This window comes from Petaurus breviceps, unplaced genomic scaffold (assembly GCF_028583685.1).
Source record: "Petaurus breviceps papuanus isolate PSGF00001 unplaced genomic scaffold, PetGlider_PUasm1.0 164, whole genome shotgun sequence".
In the NCBI taxonomy this organism is placed as follows: domain Eukaryota; kingdom Metazoa; phylum Chordata; class Mammalia; order Diprotodontia; family Petauridae; genus Petaurus; species Petaurus breviceps.
In genome coordinates, this window is record NW_027185735.1 from 12076194 (window position 1) to 12097111 (window position 20918).

General features: G+C 36.7%; 1 protein-coding gene across 3 annotated transcripts in view; it reads left to right on the plus strand.

Moving 5' to 3' along the window:
* Window positions 1-20918, plus strand: part of WDHD1 (WD repeat and HMG-box DNA binding protein 1) — an 82697-nt gene that overhangs the window by 48208 nt on the left and 13571 nt on the right. For all 3 annotated transcript variants that reach the window (XM_069082330.1, XM_069082332.1, XM_069082331.1), the window contains exons 17-18: window positions 8925-9039; window positions 10069-10200. In XM_069082330.1, the coding sequence (XP_068938431.1) occupies window positions 8925-9039; window positions 10069-10200 (247 nt within the window). The remainder of the gene's footprint in view (window positions 1-8924; window positions 9040-10068; window positions 10201-20918) is intronic.

Here is a 20918-nt window from a genome sequence, read left to right on the forward strand (position 1 = left end):
CACTTATATGAGACAGTTCTGATGTTTTTTTTTTTAAATCATGAATTGTTGATTAGATAAATTACTTGATTATCTGTCATTATAGGGAGCCATAGTTAGCACAAGTAATTGAAATAAATAGATGATCACTAAGCTTCTTTTTTTACAAATGCTTTATTAACTTCTGATTTACATCATTCATTTCCGCCAGATTTTGAGTTACAAATTTTCTCCCCGTTTTTCCCCTACCCACCGCCCCAAAATAGCAGTCCCACAGGATATCCCCTCCTCCAGTCTGCTCTCTCCCATATTTTCTCCCACACCCCTTTCGACTTTTCCAGTGGATCTCTATGCCCCAGTGCCTGTATATCTTACTTCCCAATTATATGTAAAATAGTATTAATAATTGTATATATGGATTTGAGTATTTGATTTTAAAACTTTGATTTCCAGATTCATTCCTTTCCTCCCTTGTCTCCCACCCTTACTGGGAAGATAAGCAATTCAGTGTAGGTTGTACATGTGTGGCTAATGCAAAAGAATAACATAGTAGATATATTGTAAATGACTATTTCCCTCCCTCCTATCCCACCTCTCCCTTGTTCTATTCTCTACTTTGATCCCATCCCTTTTCAAAAGTGGGCGCTGCCAACTTCCCTCCCCCCCAAGCCTGCCCTCCCTTCCATCATCCCCCCCTCTCATCCCCTTTCCCCCCTACTCTCCTGGAGGGTGAGATACCCTATTTAGTGTGCATTTCATTCCCTCCTCAAGCCAAATTCAATGGGAATAAGGTTGACCCATTCCCTTTTGCCTTCCTATAATTCCCCTCCATTGTAACCATTTTCCCTTGCCTCTTCTATATGAGATAATTTACCCCATTCTGTCTCTCCCCATCTCCTCTCATCATATTCCTCTCTCACCTCTTAATTTCACCTTTTAAGTATCATCCCTCCCTGTTATATTGGTCCTGTGCCCTCTATCTATGTATACCTGTAAACATATATGCTCACATTCACATATGTGTTCATATGCCCATATACCCTCATATATAGACATATATATATATATATATTTGTATTCCCTTCAACTACTGAGAAAAGTTTCATAAATTATAATTATTGTTTTTCCATGTAGGAATGTTAACTTGGATAAGTTCCTTATGATTTATTTTCCCTGTTTACCTTCTCATGCTTCTTGTATCTGAATGTCAAATTTTCTGTTCAACTCTGGTTTTTTCATCAAGAATGCTTGAAAGTCCTCTATTCCACTGAATGACCATATTTTCCTTTGAAATATGATACTCAGTTTTGCTGGGTAGGTGACTCTTGGTTTTAATCCCAGCTCCTTTGACCTCCAGAATATCATATTCCAAGCCCTTTTATCCCTCAGTTTAGAAGCTTCCAGATCCTGGGTTATTCTGATTGTGTTTCCACAATATTCAAATTGTTTCTTCCTGGCTGCTTGTAATAGTCTCTCCTTAATCTGGGAATTCTGGAACCTGGCCATTATATTCCTAGGAGTTTTCTTTTTGGGATCTTTTTCAGGAGATGATTGGTAGATTCTTTCAACCTCTGTTTTGCCCTCTGGTTCTAAAACATCAGGGCAGTTTTCTTTGAGAATTTCCTGGAGGATGATTTCTAGGTTCTTACTTTGATCATGGCTTTCAGGTAGTCCAATAATTTTTAAATGATCTCTCCTGGATCTATTTTCCAGGTCAGTGGTTTTTCCCATGAGATATTTCACATTGCTTTCTATTCTTTCATTTGTTTGGATCTGTTTAACAGCATCTTGATTTCTCATAAAGTCATTAGCTTCCATTTGCTCCAATCTAATTCTGAAGCAATGATTCTCCTCATTGAGCTTTTGAGATTCTTTTTCCATCTGGCAAATTCAGCTTTTTAAGGCATACTTCTCATTTGCCATTTGAGTTAGTCTATTTTTTAAGGTGTGATTTTCCTCAGTCAGGCTGCTGACTCTCATTTCGTAATTTTCTTGCATTGTTCTCATTCCTCTTCCCAATTTTTCCTCCACTTTCTCTTATCTGCTTCTATGGCCTGTAACCAGCTTGTATTTTCCTTTGAAGCTTTTGGTGCAGGAGTTCTGACTTCACTGTCTTCGTCCTGTTCCATGCTTTGCTCCTTTTTGTCCCCAAAATAGGAGTCTAATGTTGGAATCTTCTGTCTGCTTTGTTTCCTTTGCCTGGTTATGTCGCCCCACACAGTAGGACTCTGCCACCAGACAGGGGAGCTTTTGTCCCAAACACTGGGGTTTTCTCAGCTGCTGGAGGTATTAGATGGGTGCCCTCTCTGAGTTCTCCACACGCTCTGGCAAGCTAGACACACACCCCAGGACCTCCACCCTAGACCACAATCCAGATCCAAGCAGGTTAAAGCAAGAGCGATTACCCCTCAGACTGGTGCTTGGTCCCCTTACACTCTGTAGGCCAGGAGCTGAAGCTGCCACATGGCGCTGGCTGGCTGTGCCAGGCGTCTCAGTGGCTTCTTGCCCCAGGGGCAAAAGCCACGCATTCCCACTTTCTGGGTCCCAAAGTCCAGACTTCACTGACCTCTCACTTTGTCTTTTGCATCTATGTGTTGATAAATCTGGAAATGGCCACAGCTGCTGCTGATCTGGAGTCCCTCTGGCCGGCAGCTGGTCAGGCCCACCCTGGGGCTAAAGCCTTGGTGTGGGGCTGGGCCAGCCTGCCAGGCTGTCCTCAGCGGGAGGTTAGCTTCTCTGTGTCATTTTATGGGTTCTGCGGCTCCAAAGTTTGTTTAGAGTCCCCTTTTACATGGATTGGGGAAGGTGGAAGCCGGAGCCCAACTGAGGTCCTGCTTCTACTCTGCCATCTTGACTCCGCCTCACCCTAAGCTTCTTTATAGCCATTAGTTTTGAGAGTTTTTGCCCCATAAATTCCTTTTAATAAAGGTGCTAGCAAATAATAAAAATTTACTTATTTTAGTTGTGATTCCTCTCTGGTATTGGTTCTAATTAAAATTTAATTACCGTGTTTCCCCGATAATAAGACCTATCCCGAAAATAAGCCCTCCCCTTACTGTGTAAGATTCCTCTAAAATAAGCCCTCCCCCGAAAATAAGCCCTATTGAGATTGCTACTGTAGTGAAGGTGATCCTCTGCGCTACATGCTACATTACGGTACCCTCTGTATGCACCGTCCCCCCCTGCCCCGGGTGAAACGCACACCGCGCTCCGAGCTGCATCCAATCAGAGCTGCAGCAGTGAGCGCGTCATCCTGTTCTTTATTGAATTCATTATTGAATAAAGGTACATTTTTTGGTTCACATTTATCTGTTTATTAAAATTGCTGTCAATGTTCATTAAAATAAGCCCTCCCCTGAAAATAAGCCCTCTGGTGTTTTTCTGTCCAAAAAAATTAATAAGACAGTGTCTTATTATCGTGGAAACACGGTAGTTAAGAAGCTATATAAGGAAGAATGCTAATAGGTGATGAAAAGGTTCTGTTTAATTATTTAATTATTAGAAAATGACTCTAAATTTTGTGACTCAGCACAGAAGGTTCTAAAGCCTTTTGTGGTTTAGAGTGATAGTTCTAAGTATCTTCTTTATGTCATTACCTTCTCTTCCTTTCTCTTCCTCTAACCAAATGTCACCTCACTTCAGTTTTATTTTTGTGTTTTAGTATTTAACCTTTGTTCACAGGGAATAGTCTGATCTTGTCTTCGTTAGTTTTTCAGCAAACATGAGAGACCAAGATATTCTCATTCTACTTGGCATCCTAGATTTTTGACTCCTTAAGAGATAAGCTAAGAAGTTAAATTGTGAACTTATAAGAATTTTAACTATCCCTTCCTAAACTTACTATGTAAGTCAATTGACAAATACTTACTAAGTGCCTATTATATGCCCGGCACTGGATTTGGTGTTAAATATATAAATAAAAAAACCCTCTAATCTCAGTGAACTGCTCTTATATTCTATGGTATACAACATGTCAGTCAGTGTAAGTGCCTACTATGTGCCAAACACTATGCTATGTATTGGTGATACAAAGAAAAGTGAAAAATAGTTCCTGCCCTCAAGGAACCCACAGTCTGTTTGGGGAGACAACATGGGAACAGTTGTATAAACAGGTTATATGCAGGATAAATAGCAAGTTAAAGGCACTAGAGTGAAGATGGAATGGGAAAGTCTTCCTTTAGAAAGTGAAATTTTATCTGAAACTAGAAGTGAGGAAGTGAAGATGAAGAGGGGGAACATTGCAGGCACAAGAAATAGCGAATGAATGGGATGGCTAGGTGCTGCAGTGAATAGAGCATGGACTCTGGAGTCAGGAGGACCTGAGTTCAAATCCGTCCTCAGACACTTAGCACTTACTAGCCATGTGACCTTGGGCAAGTCACTTAACCCCAGTTGCCCTGCCTTCCCCCCGGGGAAAAAAAAAAAGGAAATAGCTAGTGAAAATACTCAGAGTTAAGAGATGAAATGAGGCTCTTGTTTGAGAAACAGCAAGGAGACCTATGTTACTGGATCACAGAATATGTGTGTGGTAGTGGGGGGTGAAGATGAGAACAGTATAGGAAATAACATCATTCTAAGTACCAGTATGTGCCCAGATTGGTTATTTTTTTTTTTTTTAAGATTAGATGCTTGCTTGGAAGTGTTTAGAAGGTCATATTCTGGGATGCATTATTTAGAGATTTTTAGATTCCCTCTCTTCAGATTTTCTTGCCCCTTTTCAGAATTAATAAATTTGAATTTTTATTTTTTTAGAATCAGTAACTTTTTTTAGTGGTAGGAATCTATTGTTTTTAGTATCATACCAGCCCTTCCCTATTGATGTTACAGTTTATTTTCCCTTATTTTCAAAATATAAGCATATAAAATATGGGTGGTACTATCCATGTTTGTAATTGGCATTTTGTTCCATTAAAGCAAAAATTGTGTGTGTGTATACATACATATACATATACATACATATGTATATATATACATATATGTGTGTGTGTATGTATATATACCTGCTTTGTATTTCACTCAGACTTTAGAAGATTACATTGTTTAGTTCTGGTCTAGGACAGTGACTTGATCATTTCTTTTTTTTTTTTGGTATAGGGGAAATTTATTTTTATTTTTATTTAGATTTCTTTTTATTGATATTGTTTGTCTTTCTATCACATTTATTTCTGGAAACCTCCTCCCTAATCCAGATTAGATTTAACTCTTCCTTGTAAAAAACAGTTAAATAAAAATAATCAGTGCAGTAACTACATGTGACCTTTTTTTAAACAAGGAAGAGAATTCCACATCTTTCTGCAGTAGCCATCCTGATTCTATGTAGAACTAACCCGAACTGTCCTCATTATTAAAAAAATGTTCTTCCTTACGTTTAAGTTAAATCTTTCTCGTTTCATTTTAAACACTTTTCTTGACAGTATTTTTTGTCTTTTTAGTTATCTCCTTTGGTCACTGTGTAACAGATAGTTATAGTAGTTTATTGATGGTGAAGTAAGCTCTCTTGACTAGTTGTACTCGGTTCTCTACATTGTCTATATGATGGTCATATATAAAAATGAGTACTTTTTTTTTTAAGCTTAATATCTGAAGAGTAGAGGCAGCATGGTGCACACCTGCAGCCAGGTGCCATTGAGCCATAGCTAGTATTGTTGTCATTGCTGTTGTTCTTGTTATTGAATTGTGATCCTGGGCAAATTATTTAACCTCTCAGTACTTAGGAATCTCTCTAAGCCTATAAATTGTGGAGAATGAGCTGACCTGCATTGGTAGCAAGTTTTCTTATCTTGAAAGTTCCCTATATGAATGAAATCATGCATCCTTTCTCTAACCTTAGTCCTTACTTAAAGTTCATTTAATATTTCTTGAAAATTATAATGTAATATTATGTAATATTATAATGTAATATATTATCAATATATTAATATACAATAATGTGAACATTAACCCAAACTTTTTTTTTCTTCCATAATTTCTTGTCCCTTCTTTGTACATGAAACCAAAGAGAAGGGTAAACATGCACCTCTGCAATTAAAATAAGGATGTATGGTTTTGTTCTATACAGTAGGTAGTAAATTATGTATTTTAACAGGAGGTATTTGAAGTAATTTTGTGTTTAGTAAATCTCAGTTCATTTCTTCACATTATTCTTTCCTTCCCAAAATGTTTTAGTAACAACATGAGTTTCTTTTTCCTCTTGCTATTTCAAGAAAGAAATGTTACATTACCAGTTATCTAAAATTCTTTATTATAATTCATGAAAACCTTATAAAAGAAGGTTTATATTAACCTCCTAAGATGGCTCATTTTGCTTTTCTTAATCTATTTTCTCACTTATTAGGTGTGAAGGTTAGTTGGACTTAGATGACCTCAAAGTCCTTTTCATCTCTAAAAATTTCTTATAATGTGAGTCATTATAGTACAATGTTTCATTTAAAATAGTAGCAGTTCATGAACATCTGTTGGAAGAAATAATTTTTGTTGTTATAAAAATATTTGAATTATTTATTTCTTCTTTTAAAAGTTTATTTGTTTTTCATTAGGACCTTAAGTAACTTTATATAAAATTAATCAGCATTAAACTATTTACATTATATAAAATTATTTTCTCTTTAATTCACATTTTTACATTTTAAAATATGATATACATACTGAATCATAGCTGTCTTATTACCTTTTTCTAATTAGCATTCTTATACAAATTTCAATGGATTGAATGAAATATTCCAGCTACACAGTATCCCATTTTGTTAAGACATGAATCTTTTTTTTTTATTGTAACTAGATCTTCCGTGAACCTGTTTGTGCAAACTTTTTTGCTTTTTTTGTTTTCCTATTTTTGCTTTTTGTTTTTTTATTTTGTTGCTTGTTTGGGGTTGTTTTCTTGGGTTATGCAGTAGAGTTATTGTGTCAAATGCTGTGAATACTTTTTTGGTTACTGTTATGCATTACCAGATTACAGAAAGATAATGATGAAAGCTAGTGTTTAAAAACTTTTTTCATCTTGCTAGTGCCTTCTTTCTTTGATTTTCTCTCATTCCTCCTCCTGTGTTATCTTGTTTGTACATGTTTTCTCTCCCATTTTACTATGAGTTCCTTAAAAGCAGGGTCTAGTTTTTGTTTTTGCCTTTCTTTGTGTCCTCAGTGCTTGGCACATTAGTAAGCATTCACTAAATACTTGATGACTGACATTGGACTTTCAAAAAATTATTTAATAGGTCTGCTTTAAAGTTATTTGTGAGGGGCATCCAGGTGGCTCAGCGAGTAAGAGCACCGGCTGCAGTGTCGGGATGACCTGGGGATCAAATCCGGGCTCAGATACTCAGCACCACACCCAGAAATAACTGGCCGTGTAACCTTGAGCAAGTTACTTAACCCCAATTGCTTTAAAAAAATAAATAAATAAAGTTATTTGTGAAAAATGTTTTAAAGCAAAGAGGATAGTAATAGTTTAAAGCCTAGCTCTTACTGTATTTGACTTTCTCCCCTCAAGTACAATGTCTTAAATTTCAATTCTAAGAGGCATTTCTACTTAAGTAGAATTAAAATATAAGCCCTTATAAGGCAAGGACTGTTTCCCAGTTAGCTTTGTATAGCCAGGACTGAAGACAGTACACTACAGGTGCATAATTGAATAAAAGTGTGAGCCAATGGAAAACATATTGCACTCTTTGCTACTGTGGTGTTGTTTTTGTCTTAAATAGCTTTATGAAAGTCAGGGTATCTACACAAAGTATTTACATTATTGTACCATAGTTTTCCAGTGGCTTTAGAGAAATCTGGAGTAATGTGCTATAGTCATTAAGCAGTATAGCTTAAAGCAATATATAGCATTTGGTGCTGAATGAATGTTTTGTAACTTAATAAATCATATTAGTATTAATTATAATAAACATTTTTGATTATATGAAATGTGCTGATCAAAACCCATTTAGATGTATGTGGGTTCATACGAATTCATGGCAGTTACAGTAGCCTTTGAGTCATAAAACAGGTTAGTCCAGAAGGACTTTGAGGAGTTTTGCAATAGACTTTTATTTTGTTACATTGTTAATCATACAATGGAAGAGCCAAGGTTTGTTATGAAATGTCTTGGGGTGAAAATAGGAGGATTTTAGACTGAACAATGAAGAAAGAGAGATTTAGGACCAAGGGTACCATTGGGTCTTAATCATTGTGAGGGATGGATATAATAAGGTCTTAGTACCCAGAGCCTTAAGTGCAGTGTTCTTCAGGCCATTACAAGGAGAGGGATGGGGGTCATTCCAATACTTGACATATCCAGATTCTTTCAAGTTCTCTGCATATTTTCTTTGTCAGTCTGAGAGACACCTATGATCTTTGTCTCTCTACTCTAGTGCAATTCACTGAAAATATTGAAGGTCATGGGTTTTATAGGAAGGGTATGAGTTTTCACTAGGGTACATTTGTTTTTTCCCCTTGTTAATTAATATTATAGGCAGAGAGGTGCTAGATTATTTAATGTCTGAGGAGAGCAAGGGGCTCAGTTGAGCAGAAGCCTGTGTTATTAAAGTTTTCAGAAAAGGGCGGGAAGCAGTGTGTCCACAGAAGAGGCACCCTCTCAAATGAATCTATTGGGTCTTAGAGAGGTCTATAAGGCTTTTTTTGAACCCCAAAGTGCCTATAACTTTGTTTGGGCAATTGTTAAGAAAGCTAATTTCACTTAGGAACTTATTATTAGCAAGCTTGCTGTTTAATTAAGAGGTGATAGGAAAAGTGACAGATTTTCAGAATTGGGAAAATGTATCTTGTCTTTGCCATATTGTAGGTAAAGCAAACAAGTTCCAGTGTAAAACAAACATTAATGGTAAATGAATTTGATTTACATTATAGAATCTGTTATTTATCAAATATTCATTGTTAAAAGGCATAAAGGAGAACTGATATTTTAGTGGTTTTAATAATGTAATAGACTTTTCCCTTGTCAATAGGTGCATTCCTTGTAAAGGATCTCGTTTTCCTCCTACTCTTCCACGCCCTGCTGTAGCTATATTATCCTTTCAGCTTCCTTATTGTCAGATTGCAACAGAAAAAGGACAAATGGAGGTATGTGAAAATAAAGTTGAGTAATGTTTGCTAAATACTGATAGTGAAACAGGTATGGTTTTCAGAACATTAACTTAATACAGTGAAATCCTGATGCAGTTTAATAAGGAGCTGAAGTATAAAGTGATTTAGCCTTTAGTTTAACTTACTGATGTATCAAACAAAAATACCCTGTTATATTGATGTCTCAAGTATTAGAGAGGGACAGGTCTGCTTAATAGGTCTGCTTTAAAGTTATTTGTGAAAAACATTTTAAAGCAAAGAGGATAGTAATAGTTTAAAGCCTAGCTCTTACTGTATTTGACTTTCTCCCCTCAAGTACAGTGTCTTAAATTTCAATTCTAAGAAGCATTTCTACTTAAGTAGAATTAAAATATAAGTCCTGGTAAGGCAGGGTCTGTTTCCCAGTTAGCTTTGTATAGCCAGGACTGAAGACACGACAGGTGCTTAATTGAATAAAAGTGTGAGCCAATGGAAAACATATTGCACTCTCTGATACCATGGTGTTTTTATGGTGTTGGGATCAGTATAGGCAATAAGTTCCATGGGGAAGAAGACCCCTATCCAGTCAATCACATAACAGTGACACTTTCATAATGAAGTTCAAGCAATGCTACTAAGCATTGATTTAGGGACTCTTGTCTAGAGCGCTGTATGGTGGTAGACTTTTAGGGAAAAATACAAACTTAAATAGGAGATATGATCCCAGCCATCAGGAAACTTATAATCTAGTTGGAGAAATAGGTAAATATATGACGAAGTAACTTGTACAGAATTACATAATACAGATGAAATACATTATTGTTAAGGAGACAAAGAATAAACAATTTATTTTTAGAACATTTCTTGATTTCTCTATCCTGCATTTTGTTTCTTTATTTTGAAGAACAGGTTGCTAGAAGGGAGGTGTTAAGAAAGCATATATTAGAGATTGATATCTAAAGACAAATAATTGACATGTCCTTAGGAAGTAATGAAATAAATTACTAATTTATGATAAACAAGTATTTACTTTATTTTTCTCTTAAGGAACAGTTTTGGCGTTCAGTTATCTTTCATAATCACCTTGATTACTTATCTGAAAATAACTACGAATATGAAGAAAGCACTAAAAATCAGACAATAAAAGAACAACAAGAATTGTTAATGAAAATGTTTGCGGTGAGTAAAGCAAATAATTATGTAAAATTCTGAAATATTTTGAAATCATAAATCTGTGAAGGTCAGTACTTTTCTCATCAGTGCAGATTGTAACCCACCCATGTCACCTCCCCAGCAGGATTCTTGTTCATGTCCTCCCACAAATAATCCACAGGATATCTGTCCATTGTACACAAAATCTTTCTTTAGAATAGGTCTTTTCACTTTTTGTGGGTGCTAATGAACAAATATTCCTTAAGCATATAATGTACGTTAAGCACTGGGCCTGCTAAAACAAAAATGAAATAGTTACTTCCTTCAGGAGTATTACATTCACTTTGAGGACTGAGCATTTGTACACAGAAGTAAATAGAAGGCAATTTGAGGAGGAAGTAGAGTACTAGCAATTGGAATCAGGATAGGCAGTAAGTTCCATGGGGAAGAAGACCCCTATATCCAGTCCCAGAAAGGGGCAAGGGAGCTCCTGTAGCCCCTTCCTTGAAGGTGCAGTGATGGTGAAGGAAGGTGTTAATGAGGGAGCAGAAGCCGTCATGTTAGCTTTGGTCTTCACCATCTTGGTCTTAGTTTTAGTGAGTGGCTTAGGTGTTGTTTTCCTGGATGCTTCAGTGTTCCAGGACAGAACAGACTATTTATTATACAAGTCATTGTTGATAACAGGATTTGCCCATTTGTATCTCTTTGTCATCCTTGAGATTTTTGATGATTTTGTGATGTTTTATGATTTTCTGCTATATAATGTCAGTAAGAGTAAAATAAATATAAGAAATTAAAGTTTTTGAGCAAGAATTTTCTAAATATAGAGGTGCAGATTAACTCTGTCACATTAAGTGACTTTCTTTCCTTTTAATCAACAAGTATTAATTAGGCCCCTGTTCTTGGGCCAGGCATTGTGCTAGATGCTGGTAATATAGGAGCAAAAATGAAACAGACTTTGTCTGGAAAAAGTTTACATTTCATCAGGGCAAACGTTATGACATATATGAGGAAAGACAAAGTAAATAAGAGGTAATGAGCTGGTACACGAGTGGCTTTGAGGGAGCAGAAAGAAAATCCTCTTGTAGAAGATGGTACTTGAGCTGAATTTTTATAGAAACCAGGGATACCAAGAGCTGAGAGAAAGAAGCAGCATCTTCCAGACACAGTGAGTAGACCATGCAAAAGAGTAGAGGCAAGTTATGAAATGTCATTTGTAAGTTACAAGAAGGCTAGTTTGGCTACTCTGTGAGTATGTGAAGAGAGGTAATATATAAAAAGCCTACAGAAGTAGGCTGAATTTGAAAGACTTTAAATGCCAAAGGAGTTAGTAGTATTTGTTTCTAGAAGGTACAGGCAACCACTGGTATTTCTTGAATAAAGACGTCGTATGATTAAAACTGTGCTTTAGCAATATCGCTTAGTATGGTTTGGAGACCCCGTGTCAGGAATGCTCATTAGGAAACTGTTAGATAGTAGTCAAGATAAGAAGTGATGAAGTAGCCAGGGTGTTATCTGTGTAAGTGTAGTGAAGGGGACGCATGCTAGATATTGTGTAGAAAGAATTGACAAAACTGGACAACTGAATGGATGAATGGATGAGGGAGAGTGAAGAGTTGAAGATGAAGTTTGCAAACCTGAATGGCTGAAAGGAAGGTCTTATAGAAAGAGGAAGTATAGAAGAGGGGTGGGTTTTGCAGGAAAGATATTGAGTTGAGTGTGCCAAAAAGGCTTCAAATGCAACATCCAGTTTGAAATGTTCATTAGACAATTGTTAATGTGAGACTGAAGCACAGTAGAGAGACAAGGGCTGGATTTCTAGGTCTAGGAGTTGAACCCCTGGGAGTTGATGAGATCACCTCTAGAGACTGTAGAGAGAAAAGAATAGAAAACTCAGAGCAGAACCTTGAAGTATTTAGGGGGGGAAATGGTTGATGATCCAGTAAAAGAGACTGAGTGAGTAGTAGCTGCCAAACAGTTAGGAAGAGAACAAAGAAAGGGTAATATTACGAAAATCCAGAGTAGAGAGGGTGGTTGATCAAGAGCATCAAAGAAGGATGAGCCTAGTTGCTTGCTTCTTTTCAATAGTTCATGTTCAAATAAAAGCTTATTCTGACTCTGCACTTAAGTTGTCTGTGCTCTAGAGGATTAATGGGGCCTATCATAGTCAAGAAAATGGTTAACCCAATTCAAAGGAGAGAGTCCTGCCAAAATTCACTGGGTTTTTCACCCTGTGGCATTTGCATCACTGTAGGATTTCTTCTTTGTTATGTACATAAAGAAGGAACTTCTGGAAAGCTGTTTCTGACCTAAAGTACTTTCTCTCTCCTTTCCTTCTCCTACCAGCTGTGCTTCTGGCTAAATTTGAGGCAGCCTCTGTTTGATAGGATAGCAGAAAATGAGACTGGCAGGACAAAAACAATGATTTATATATCTTTTAGGGCTCTAAAATTTAAAATATGCAATTGTGCATTTCTGTGTAATCATTAAGTATAGTGTGTATAGGTCAACTATACTTAATTTTTTCTGTGTCTTTTCTTAAATAAACTTCTAACTATTCAGAAGCCATGAATATCAGTAGATTTTGATAAATGAAATGGAGAACATTTTCAGTTATCATCTTAAAAGAACTATGTTCTTTTGCTTAGTGAAACCTAAGCTAATTATATTTAACTCAATGCTCTATTAAATTGCTTGTGTAGCTAAGTCAAGAGAGACTCATCTCTGAAAGGTTATGCACCAAGTAATGTATTTTATATCTTCATGAAAACTCTGCACATACATAGAGGGGGATGTATTGATGGGCAGAGCATCCACACTAGTTAAATAACAGATGTTTTAGAAATATTTGAAGAAGGAATGTTGAGGATCAAATGAGATAACATGTATATTTAACTTTGTAAAACTTAAAATGCTTATCTAGCATTTTATTATAGTCATCTATAGGGGAAAAACCAAGATGGTGGCATAGAAGCAGGAAGACTCCCTGGGCTCCCCCCATAACTACCTCAAATACCTATGAAAAATGACTCTAAACAAACTATAGGGCTACAGAACTCACAAAGTGACAGAAAGAAACAAACCTTCCACTGAAGACAGACTGGCAGGAAGGGTCGATCACAGCATGCTGGGAGCAGAGCCCAGCCCTGCATGAGTCTGTGGTTTTAACCCTAGGGCAACCTGACCAGCCACGGGTAGAGATTTCAGGAGAGTGGATCAGCTGCAGCTGTGGCGGTTTCCAGAATTATCAACCCATAAATGCCAAAGACAAAGTGAGAGGTCAGTGAACTTTGGGAACAGGGGGTCTAGGAGTGCTGTCTGGCCTCTGCCCCCAGGGTGAGAAGCAGCTGAGGCATAGTGGCAGCTGCCCCGTGGCTGCTTCAGAGCTCCTGGCCTGCAGATTGTAGGGGGATCAAACAACCAGTCTGAGGGGTAATCACTTTTGCTTTAACCTGTTTGGATCTTGACTGCTATCTAGGGTGGAGGTTCTGGGGTGCATGAGCAGTGTGCCACAGCCAGTGGAGGCTTCTGAGAGGGCACTAAATTAATAGCTCCGGCAGCTGAGAAAACCCCAGTGATTTGGGACAAAGCTCTCCTCTCTGGTAGAGTTCTACAGTAACAAAAAGTTCAGAAGTCAAGTAATTGAGTGGCAACATGAGCAAGCAGAGGCAGCAAAGCAAGCACAGCAATTTGACTTTGGACTCCTTTTGGGGGGACAAAAATGATCAAAGCATACAGGAGGAAGACAACAAAGTCAGAACTCCTGTACCAAAAGCTTCCAAGAAAAATATGAATTGGTTACAGGCCATAGAGGAGCTTAAGAAGGATTTTGAAAACCAGATAAGAGAAGTAGAGGAAAAATTGGGAAGAAAAAAGAGAACGATGCAAGAAAATCATGAAAAGAGAGTCAACAACCTGACTGAAGAAAATAACACCTTAAAAATAGACTAACTCAAATGGCAAAAGAGGCTCAAAAAGCCAATTTTTTTGTTAATGGCTTAAATAGCCAAATTTGCCAGATGGAAAAAGAATCTGAAAAGCTCACTGAAGAGCATCATTCCTTCAGAATTAGATTGGAGCAAATGGAAGATAGTGACTTTATGAGAAATCAACATACTATTAAACAGATCCAAAAGAATGACAAACTAGAAGGCAATGTGAAATATCTCATTGGAAAAACTACTGACCTGGAAAATAGATCCAGGAGAGGTAATTTTAAAATTATTGCACTACCTGAAAGCCATGATCAAAAAAAGAACCTAGAAATCATCTTTCAAGAAATTCTCAAGGAAATTGCCCTGATATTTTAGAATCAGAGGGCAAAATAGAGGTTGAAAGAATCCACTTGTTGAAAAAGATCCCAAAAAGAAAAGTCCTAGGAATATTATAGCCAGGTTCCAGAGCTCCCAGATCAAGGAGAAAATATTAAAAGCAGCCAAGAAGAAACAATTTGAATATTGCGAAAACACAATCAGGATAACACGGGATCTGGCAGCTTTTACATTGAGGGATTGAAGGGCTTGTAATATGATATTCCAGAGGTCAAAGGAGCTGGGATTAAAACCAAGAATCACCTACCCAGCAAAACTGAGCATCATGTTTCAGGGGAAAATAAGGTCATTCAGTGGAATAGAGCACTTTCAAGCATTCTTGATGAAAAAGCCAGAGTTGAATAGAAAATTTGACATTCAGATACAAGAAGCAAGAGAAGCACGAGAAGGTAAACATGAAAAAGAAATCATAAGGAACTTTTCGAAGTTGAACTATTTACATTCTTACATGGAAAAGCGATAAGTGTAACTTATGAAACTTTTCTCAGTATGAGAATAGTTGAAGGGAATATAAACGTGTGTGTATATATATATGTATACATACATATGTCTATATAGGAGGGTATATGGGCATATGAATACATATGTAAGTGAGTTTATGTATGTGTACATGTATACATAGAGGGCACAGGACCAGTTGAATAGGAAAGGGATGATACTTAAAAGGTGAAATTGAGAGGTGAGAGAGGAATATAATGAGAGGAGATGGGGAGAAACAGAATGGGATAAATTATCCCATATAGAAGAGGCAAGGGAAAACTGTTACAATGGAGGGAAAGAACAGGAAGGCAAAATGGAATGGGTCAACCTTACTCTCATTGAATTTGGCTTAGGGAGGGAATAACATATACACTAAATAGGGTATCTCATCCTACAGGAGAGTAGGGGGTAAGGGGATGAGAGGGGGGATGATAGAGGGGAGGGCAAGTTGCATGGGAGGGAAGTTGGAAGCACACACTTTTGAAAAGGGACAGGGTTAGGGGTGGCCAGGTAGCACAGTGAATAAGAGCACTGGCCCCAGAGTCGGGATGACCTGGGATCGAATCCGGGCTCAGACACTTAGCACCCACCCAGAAATACCTGGCTATGTAACCTTGAGCAAGTTACTTAACCCCAATTGCTTTAAAAAAAAAAAAAAAAGAAAGAAAAAGAGAAAAGAAAAGGGACAGGGTCAAAGTAGAGAACAGAGCAAGTGGTGGGAGGGATAGGATGGAGGGAAATATAGTCAGTCTTTTACAATATATCCACTATGAGAATATTTTGCATAGCTACATATGTACAACCTATATTGAATTGCTTATCTTCCCTGTAAGGGTGGGTGATGAGGGAGGAAGGGAAAGAATCTGGAATCCAAAGTTTTAAAATCAAATGTTTAAAATATATACGTATATATGTGTGTATATATATGTGTGTGTATACATATATATGTATATACATGTGTATACACACACACATATATATATATATACATACAATTTTTTTTTTATGTGCAATTGGGAAATAAGATATACAGGCACTGTGGTATAGAGATCCATCTTGCCCTACTGGAAAGTCAGAGGGGAGATGGGGCAGGATATAGGAGAGAGCAGATTAGGGGAGGGGGTATACAGTGGGATCACTGTTTTGGGCTGGTGGGTAGGAGAAAGATGGGGAGAAAATGTGTAACTCAAAATCTTGTAGAAATGAATGATGTAAAATAAAAATAGACATAAGAGAAAAAATACATAAGTCAAATATAATTGAAGCTATCTGTTTCTGCTCACCTGTCACACTTTTCTTCTACCAACTAACCTTGATCACTGTTTTTTATCCCAATGTTAGAGTTTGTTTTGCTTGTATTTAGTTACTCCCTGATCTTTTCCTTTCTTGAAACCCTCCTCTCTCCCTATACCCAACCATTTTCCTATTGAATTTAACTCCTTTGTATATTTCATATAATAATGAGGTTCTGTTCCTCCTCTCCTACCTATCTTCATGTTAGTATATTTTTCATCTAGAACACTCAAATTTAGTAAGGTAATAGATTCCCTCCCCTTTACTTTCTTTCTTCCTTAGTATATTCCCTTTTCCCTCCCTTTTCTTTATTTTCTTAAGACTATGAATGCAAAATAAACCACCTCTGGGTTCACTTTTTATCTTATAAAATGCCCTCTTTGACCTTTGAAACCATTAGCCTTCTGGGGGGACATTTTTTTAATTCTTCCCATTTTAAAATGTGAGTGTGTTATTGTTGCATACCCCTCTTCCAGTTGTTCAAATAAAGTTACCCTCTCTGGTGTTCACATTTTTTTTTTGGAGGGCAATTGGGGTTAAGTGACTTGCCCAAAGTCACACAGCTAGTAATTGTGTCATTTTGTCTGAGGCCGGATTTGAACTCAGGTCCTTCTGACTCCAGGGCTTGTGCTCTATTCATTGTGCCACCTAGCTGCCCCCAGTGTTCTCATTTTTAAAAATTTTATTTTAAACTTAACATTTAATAAAGAGGGCATTTCCATATGTGTGGCAAAACAGAAAAAGTATACATGAAATTGTGGGTTTCTGTTATCTACAGCTCTCTTTAAAAAATGAATAATAAATTCATTGGCCTTAGATAACATGTGTCATTCAAAACTATCTTGTCTATGATTCTTTCTGGGCTTCCTTCTGTTATGTAGTGTGTATTTTTGGAAAAGATGTGACTCTTTTCTTCCTTTTTTTTAATTTTTAAAAAAGTACTCTGTCTATAATAACCTCTTCTCACCTCTAAAGCTCCATTTAAAAAAAAAGAACAAAGCCTATGCAACAAATATAAATAGTCAGACAAAATGAATATTTCACTAGGTATATCTTATTTTGCATCTTTAGCCAGTCATCTTTGTCAAGAGGAAGAGGGTAGCTTGTTTCATCATCATTTCTCTGGAATTCTGTCAGGTAGTGACATTGATCCAAGTTCTCAAGTATTTCTAAGTTGTTTTTATTTTTATTGCATAAACTCTTCTCCTGTAGTTTTGTTTTTCATTGTACTCCATAGCAAACCATTCAAGCCTTCCCAGATTTGTCTGATACCGTGCCTTTTGTGATTTCTTATGTAACAATAATATCCCATTATATTGCAATAACCATTTTGGTACCATATCCCAATGTGTTTAGTCATCCTCTAGTTGATGGTCTCCCTCTTTGTTTCCAGGTCTTTGTCACTACAAAAAGAACTGCTCTCTATTTTTTTTTTTTGGTGGGGGGAAGGCTAGGCAATTGGGGTTAAGTGATTTGTCCAAGGTCACACAGCTAGTAAGTGTTAAGTGTCTGAGGCCAGATTTGAACTCAGGTCCTCCTGACTCCAGGACTGGTCCTCTATTCACTGCACCACCTAACTGCCCTTCTAAATATTTTTGTACATATAAATCCTGTTTCTTCTCTTTGAATTCTTTGTGGCTTAGGTATACTAGTGTTAGAAGGTATGCATAGTTAAGTGGCTTTTGGTCATGGCTCCCAGTTGATTTCCAGAATGGCTAGACCATTTCTCAGCATCACCAATAGCTTTTAATATACCTGTTTTCCTTCAGCCTCTCCATTATATGTCATTTTGCTTTTTTTGCCATCTTTACCATTGTGAGGTGGAACCTCAAGTTCTTTTTATATGCCTTTGTCTAATAGTGATTTGGAACATCTTTTATATGTTTACTGATAGTTTATATGTTTTGATAGTTTATGTTTATTTATAGTTTATTGATAGTTGTCCTTAGATAACTGCACATTCATATTCTTTGATTAGTTTATCTTTTGGGGAATGGCTTTTTCAAAAATAAATTTGAGTCTATTCACAATATTTTTGGATATGAGACTCTTCTCAGAGAAATTTGCGATAAAAATTTACCCCCAGCTAACTGTTTCATTTCTAATTTTATCTGTATTCGCTTTTTTTTTTTTCAAAAAACTTTTCCATTTTATATACTCAAAATTGTTTATCTCTGTGATCCTCTCAGTTACTTGTTTGGTCATAAACTCTTCCCCTATCTATAGATCTAAAAGTTTATCTTTTCCTTATTCTTCTAATTTCCAATTATTCTAATCTGTTTTTATTTGTATGAAAAGTGGTTTTTAATTGTGTTCCTGGTTTTGTCTTGGTAGGTAGACTCCCAAGTATTTTATATTGTCTGCAGTTATTTTAAATGGAACTTCTCTTTCTATATCTTTCTGCTCAATTTTGTTAGTAATATACAAAATGCTGATGATTTATGGCTTATTTTATATTCTGCAAATCTGCTAAAGTTGTTAATTGTTTCAACTATTTTTTTAATTGATTGTGTAGGGTTCTCTAAGTAAACCAGCATATCATCTGCAAAGAATGATAGTTTTCTTTCCTCATTTCTTTTTCTTGTTTTATTGTTATAGCTAGCATTTGTAGTACAATACTCAATAATAGTGGTGATAATTGACATCCTTGCTTTATCCCAGTCTTATTGGGAAGGCTTCTAGCTTGTCCCAATTCCAGATAATGCTTCCTGATGGTTTTAGATAGATACTACTTATCATTTTAATGAAAATTTCATTTATTCCTATGTTTTTCATTATTTTTAATAGGAATGGGTGCTGCATTTTATCAAAACCTTTTTCTGCATCTATTGATAATCATCTCATTTTTTGTAGTTTTTATTATTGATATGAGTCAGTTATGCTGATAGTTGTCTTAATATTGAACCCCCCCCATACATTCCTAGTATAAACCCCACCTAGTCATAGTGTTGTATGATCCTTGTGAATATGACATATAAAAAATTGAAAGGCATAAATTCTGGGTTATTAATTACTTTATTAATCATGCTAACAATAATTGGTAAAAAGGGGCAGTGACTCTCTCAAATGCCAAAAATCCTTCATGGAACCCACTCAATGCCCTTGGAAGAGGTAGTGTTCCTGAGGGTAGTAATCCATTCTGGTTAAGAAGTAATGAGAATAATGAATATTATAATGAGAGGTGAACCTATTCTAATGAGGGATTGGGTGACTTTGATCATGTTATTTATCTGCAAATAACCCTCAACCTTGGGCAGTCTAATCAAAGAATATATCCCCATAAACCTTAGTAGAATACTAGGCTTCCCCACCTGGGTGGGGTCTGAATAAAATTGAAGAGAAAGTTAATCCAATCTCATTAGCAATGTACTTCAGATGCTGGTTTGACCTAGTAGAGAATAAGGTTTCAGAGGGGGATAAATCCTGTGTCTCCCCAATATTAACAATTAGTTATTTAATAATCATTTCTATCAAGATATATTCTAGTAATCTTCTTGCTAGTATTTTATTTTAAAATTTGCTTCAATCATTAGAAAAATTGGTCTTTAGTTTTCTTTCTCTGTTTTTGCTCTTCCTTGTGTAGGTATGAAATAAAATGCAGTCAGTTCTGATATAGTTCTTGTTTAGAAAACACAAATTTGCTCTGTTGTATTGATATATTAGGGAATACTCTGAGTATAACACTGTACCATGGTGATGGGATATGTATGGGAGGTATGTGACTACTACAGATGTGTTGAGGGGAAACCATCAGCATGCAGTAAAGCCTATAGGAAGAGCAGATATCAGGCTCCAACTGGGAAAAAGCACTGTGGTGGTCATCTTTCTCCACCTAGATGCTATGAGAGCTGGGAGTTGGAAAACAGAGCTTAACACCCAGGAAAGCAAGAAATGGGAGCCTGGAGAGGCAGGCATGGAAGGAAAGGGCAGACAGTGAAATTCCTAATGTGGCACTCCTACCCCAAAATAGATGAATGGATAACTTAATTCCTTTGACCCATACCATCCCTAAGTACCTGCCCAGGGAAAAGCCCAGCCAAAGATGGTCACTGAATACTGCTTCTGGAAATGGACTCATTGCTATTGGGGGTGGGGAGTACTGCTGGGCACCTCTTAGAAGGGGCTAGTCCTAGTCATAAGGGATATCTTCACCTATTCCCCTCATGGAGCAGTGACTGATATTGTTGGTGACCCAGAGCCTGTGGTAGGAGTTTCTTATGTCTTGGCTTCTATGGCTTCCCCTGGAACCAAGTTTGAGGCTACTACCCCATCCCCATTTTCCTCATAAGCTCTGTGGCTTGTATTTTGAGATTTTGCTTGACATGATGATTTTTAGGAAGATGTCCCATCACAGGACAGCTAGCTATATATACCATTACAAAGGAAACCTGTAATATTGAAATACAATTGTCAAAATATATTTTTTATAAGTTCATGTGCCCTGGGGTAAAGACCTCAGTTCTATAAGGAATTCTTCCTCTTCCCTATAGACAATGGCAAATACCTTTGTCAAGATTACATGTCCTGGTTTTATGTCTCCCTCGATATTAATAATCAGAATTAAATCATAGAAAATTACCTGTTATTTAGGGAATATTGTATAATTTTGACATCTCTATCAGAGATACTTTTTTGGAGGAA